The following is a 5,401-nucleotide window of genomic DNA, read 5'->3' as shown; positions in this document are numbered from 1 at the left end:
CCGGGCTGGGGATTCGAACCCGCCACCTTAGGTGTACGTGGCTGGCGCCTTAGCCGGTTGAGCTATAGGCGCGGAGCCAGGCAAGAGAATCTTAAGCCCAAGAGTTTGAGGTTGCTGTGAGCTATGATGCTACAGCACTCTACCAAGGGCAATAAAGTGACACTCTCTCAAAAAATAAAATTCACATACTACACATTACACTCATTTAAAGTGTACAATTGGATGGGTTTTTGGTATATTTCATTCTTCACTTTTTAAATTTGTAGTAAAAAATATATAACAAAATTTTTTTCCACTGTGATCATTTTTAAGTATCCGATTCAGTAATGTTAATTACATTCACAGTGTTGTGCAACATCTATTTCCAAAACCTTTCCATCAGCCCAATCAGAAAGCCCTCCTCCTAGCCCCTAGCAGCCTCTGTGATAATCTTTGTCTGGATTTGTCCTTCCTGACATTTCATGTAAGTGGACTCACGCCATATGTGACTGAGCATCATGTTTTCAGAGTTTATTGACATTGCAGCACCTGTCAATAAGTCACTTCTGGGCAGTGCCTGTGGCTCAGTGAGTAAGGCACCACCCCCATACCGAAGGTGGCAGGTTCGAACCCAGCCCTGGCCAAACTGCAATAGAAAAAATAGCCAGGCATTGTGGTGGGCACCTATAGTCCCAGCTACTCAGGAGGGTGAGGCAAGAGAATCACCTAAGCCCAAGAGCTGGAGGTTTCTGTGAGCTGTGACACCACGGCACTCTACTGAGGGCAACAAAGTGAGATTCTATCTCTTAAAAAAAAAAAGTCATTCCTTTTCCTGGCTGAATACTGCCCTGCTGCACTGACAGACACCAATGAGTCCATGCACAATCTGCTGATGGACACAGGCTGTCCCCACCTTTTGACTTGCCCTCATCTTGCTCCACCTGTGTTTGCTCTTATAAACTTGTGTTTGCAGGGGAAGAAAGATCAAAACCTACCTAAGTATCTACACACCAAACTCCCACAACACTGGGAGAACCCTTCCTGCTCTGCCGCAGAGACCATCCCTTGCCCCAGGACCCAGCCAGAGCCCCCCTCAATAAATGCTCTCTGTACCTCCACCTAAAAGACCTGCCCCTCAATCTCAGCAGCATTCCACCTGTTCACATCTTTTATAAACACACTGTATGGCACTTCAGTGAAAGTAAGTTTACTTTGTTTTTCATCTATTTCTAATAAGTAGTGGGATTCCTCAGATTTCAGGCATCTCATCTGGGAACTTGGTCAGGTATTGCCAGGCCAGGAGGATGGGTGGGACCTGGAAGCCCACCTAGCCCAGGTGCTGGGGAAAGTTTCTCCCTGATGCTGAAGAACAAAGTCCTGTGGGGTGAGATGGGCAGCTATAGGTGCCCAAGGAGGCCACACCAGCCAGTGGGCCTTGAGTGCCTGGGCCTGGTTGCAAACCCCACAGTGGGTTCAGAAGTCACCAGGCAGTGTCATGTGGGGGAAAGCTGTTGGAATCAAAGCCCAAGAAGGGGTCTACCAGAACCCTCGGAAGAGCAGACCACAGGCCACGGCCTCTCAGACTGAGCCTGTGTGGTTGGAAATACACCAGACTTGATCCTTTAAGTTTTCTGGAAAGTCCAAGTAAAACTTGTCATTCAGTGTGTCTCTGAACATATATGAGTTACAACGGCTTAGAAATCGAGTCAGACTCACAGCAGGCCTGTTCACGGTGATAAAACCTAGGGAAATGGAGCTTTCTCAGGCTCATCTCCAAGTGGAATAACAGAGAAGGGATCTGGATGAGCTGGCCTCAGGAGAGTAAGGATTACTCCCTAACCCTGGGACTTTTCACTTTCTTCACTGCCTGAACTGCTTCAACAGAACTGAGCACCTACTGTGTGTCAGGCACCGTCCTGGGTTCTCGGGTGGCGTCCACGAGCAAGGTAAAGCAAAGCGCGGCCCTAGGCCCGCAGCTGCCGGCAGGTAAGCTCTGGTTACTTAAATGAACTAGCGAGGACCCCTCCGCTTCTCTGTGAAGGCACAGAGATTGCCTGCGCGGTTCCTCGTCCCGCCGCCGCTCTCTACCCCAGCTCAAGTGGAACAGCAGGTGCGGCAGCAGGAACTGCGCGGAGTTTGGCCCGAATCGGCAGGGACCCGACGAGAGCCGCTGCTCTGGGCCCGCCGGCAGAGGGCGGTCACCTGAGGGCGCCCGGCTGGATGTGAAGTGCGCATGCACCTCCGCGGGACGCTTTCTGGCAGCGTGGCGGAACAAATTCTTCGTTTCGTGCAGTTTGGCGACACCTGCTCACGGCGCCCGGCAGCAGTACGGCAGTCATGGCGTCGCCCTTTAGTGGGGCGCTGCAGCTGACGGACCTGGATGACTTCATCGGGCCGTCTCAGGTGGGCGCGGGGAGCGGGCCCGGGGGCGCCGAGTAGGACTCTCGCACCTCGCATGGTGGGAGACCCCTCCCGGTCTCAGTTTATTCCCCTGGGAAATGAAATCCGAATCCCGGGACCTTGGCTGATGCCCTCGAAGCCACCAGCAACCCCCGCACGGTCCCGAGTCTTTCTGGCTGGTTTCTTACCAACAAGAAAACTGAGGCCACGCAGGGCTGTGTCACGGACTGGCTTTACTGCGTGGGCGCCAGGCGGCCGCCTGAAAGGATTCGGGCGTCGCAGATTTGCGCCATCCAGCCTAGTGGAACCGAGCAGAGGCGAATTAGTACACCGCCTGAGGCACACAACTGGAGAGTGGCGAGGGCAGTACTGGGTCTGGCATCTCTACATCTGCGGGGCATCCTGCCAGGCCTCAAGCTCCTCTCTGATCCACAGTTTGTTCATCTGCATAAACAGGGACGGTGGTGACCCCAGTTCAGCTGTGAGAGCAGGTGGGATGATGGCTAGAAACACAGCAGTAACTGCTCAGTAAACACTGTGCTTGGCATCTCCCTAAGGCAAGGAGGCAGAGCGTGTTCCCGAAGGAGACCAGAAGACCAGACAGCAACACTACACTTTGTGAACAGGCTGGTGTTACCCTTCTCTGGGTGTGCTTTGGGTGTGCCTATCGATGGCAACAGCCCTACTAAGTGGGAGCTGGACCGCCCAGTATTGAGGCAGAGGAAAGGGGGGCTGCATTGCAGCATTTCAGCACCAATAAGCTAGCCATCCTAACATCTGAGGGCTTTGTAGAGCTGGTCATTTTAGGAAATGCAGGGGCCTAGAGAGAATTCAAGGGAATTGGAATTGAAATGAACTTTTTTCTGGGGCATTGTGCATGGAGGTGACCTCCAGACTTCTCCAAGCAAAGTGTTTCTGCTGAGGCCTTGGCTTCCTCTTAGTAGCCAGTATAACACTCTGATCATACTTCCTGTTTATGCTTAGTTAGGAAGGTCAGGGTTAGCAGTGTCTCTGCAGATAGGTGGTTTGCCGGCACTGTTAACACTGGCCTCATGCTAACTGAGACCTGTACGGTAAGTAGCCTTCATTGCCAGCAGGTCTTTAGAAACCCAGACCCAGTGCAAGAACAGGGTGAGCAGCTGGAGCTGGTGTGATCGCTTCTGTGGCAGGAGATGGTGGGACTAGCGTCAGTCTCCAAGTGTGTGGCTCAGGGCAGTACCTTCATGCCATGTATCTGGCCATTGCATAACCAGGCTACCATCCTTTAGGGCTTGCTTCCTCAGGAGCCTTTGCCTACTCACAGGCCCTGGTTTGGGGTCTCTTCCTGGTATAGGACTGCATCAAGCCCGTGAAGGTGGATAAGAGGCCAGAAAGCGGCATAGCCAAGATCCACATCGAAGATGATGGGAGTTACATCCAAGTTAACCAAGTAAGGCACAGGGGCTCTGTCACAACCTCTGGCTTAACTAATCTAAAACACCCTTTATTTAATCCAGTCATAAAGGCAGTGACCTTGAGGCTTTCCATATCTTACCAGTTTTTTCTCACTAGTCAAATTACTCCTCCTACCCACTGAGGAAGGCTGGGGTCAGGGTGCCAGGGTGAATAGAGACACCCTGGCTGAACAGTAAGTTTGATTAATTCTGCAAAGGGGGCTCTTTTGCAGAGATTGTGGATCCTATTTGTTTCCTCCCCAGACTTGTAATTGTGTAAGACTTTCTAGTTCAGACCTCTCCTTCTTAGAGAACTTTTACCTCCTAAGTCATGATGAGATCCTAATGAGGCTAGGCATGGTGGCTCATGCCTGTAATCCTAGCACTGTGGGAGGCCGAAGTGGGAAGATTACTTGAATCCAGGAGTTGGATGTTGAAGCGAGCCATGATGATGCCACTGCACTCCAGCTCAGGAGACTTTGTCTCCAGAATAAACAAATAAATAGAAATAAAATGAGATTCTGATTAAACAGTGTTGAAATTCACCCCTGACTGTCATTTGGACACTAAAGAATAGATTCCCAGTCCTGTGATCTTCTGCAAAGAGAAGTGTTGGCCAGCTCAGCACCAGGAACCTGGACTAGGAACCCTTGCCAAGTAGGGGAGGAACTGCAGGGTGTCTCATAGAACAATGCAAATCTTTGTGAAGGGCAATTAGTGGGATCGAGTGGTTACAGGAAAAGAGCTGGCTGTTTGCTCTGTCCAGGAGTGTGACCCTATAACACACCATGGAGCCCTGTGTATTTGGGAGGACCTGGTTCTCCTGAGGGGCGCCACTATCCTGAGCAGTGGCAGTTGATTTGGAGCTCAGCACAGCAGGTAGTACCTCTGAGCCTTTGGATAGCTCCCACTATAGAAATACAGGATGAGCTCAAATTGAGGCTTTGGTGTGACACACAGGCATAGCTGAGAACCAGGGTAGAGGGGGCTACAACCCAGTCACCTTGTTCTCCTGGCCACATTCTAAGGCCCTTGAAGCTTTACTGTCCCTGGCTTAAACTATCCCTATGTTTGCCAGGGGAAGTGGGGAGCTCAAGCTGGAATTATTTTGCATCTGAGAAAAATTACTGGCTCCACTTCTACTTCTTTAGTCCTATTTGGCTGAGCCTGAGGGCTGTTGCTGCTCATTTCAGTCCCTACCCCCACACCAGGCTCCACATTTCCTCTCTCTTCTTTCCTCTCCTGTGTCCCTTTGTCCTTCCTTCACCTACCCTTAGCTTCCCTCCTACCCCTCCATCCAGAACCTTTGGCATTTTGCTGTCTGCAGCCTGGTGAGTGTGCAGCCTGAGACCAGCAGCCCCCAGACCCCTGTAAGTGGTGGGCAAGTCAGCCATGTCTCTGCTGATTTAACAACCTCAAGCTTTAGTCACATGATTCTGATGTACTAACCAAGTTTGTACCAAAAAGTGGAATTTGAGGCCAGGCGTGATGCTTCACGCCTGTAATCCTAGCACTCTGGGAGGCTGAGGTGGGTGGATTGCTTGAGCTCACAAGTTCAAGACTAGCCTGAGCAAAAGCAAGGCCCTATC

At 51.2% G+C, this 5,401-nt stretch overlaps 1 protein-coding gene across 2 annotated transcripts in view; it reads left to right on the top strand.

Annotated features, from left to right (window-relative positions):
* Positions 1-2,263: 2,263 nt before the first annotated feature.
* NARFL (nuclear prelamin A recognition factor like) overlaps positions 2,264-5,401 on the top strand; it is an 11,819-nt gene continuing 8,681 nt past the window's right edge. The window contains exons 1-2 of one of the 2 annotated variants that reach the window (XM_003790753.3): positions 2,264-2,382; positions 3,713-3,808. In XM_003790753.3, coding sequence (XP_003790801.1) covers positions 2,317-2,382; positions 3,713-3,808 — 162 coding nt within the window. In that variant the 5' untranslated portion in view covers positions 2,264-2,316. Of the gene's footprint in view, positions 2,383-2,454; positions 2,871-3,712; positions 3,809-5,401 lie in introns of those variants that run through there. The other variant, XM_023513757.1, reaches the window with a different exon arrangement.

Source organism: Otolemur garnettii, unplaced genomic scaffold (genome assembly GCF_000181295.1).
Source record: "Otolemur garnettii isolate 467f Iridium unplaced genomic scaffold, OtoGar3 scaffold00044, whole genome shotgun sequence".
Lineage (NCBI taxonomy): Eukaryota > Metazoa > Chordata > Mammalia > Primates > Galagidae > Otolemur > Otolemur garnettii.
The sequence above is the reverse complement of the archived record's forward strand: the minus strand, read 5'-3'. Positions and strand labels throughout refer to the sequence as shown.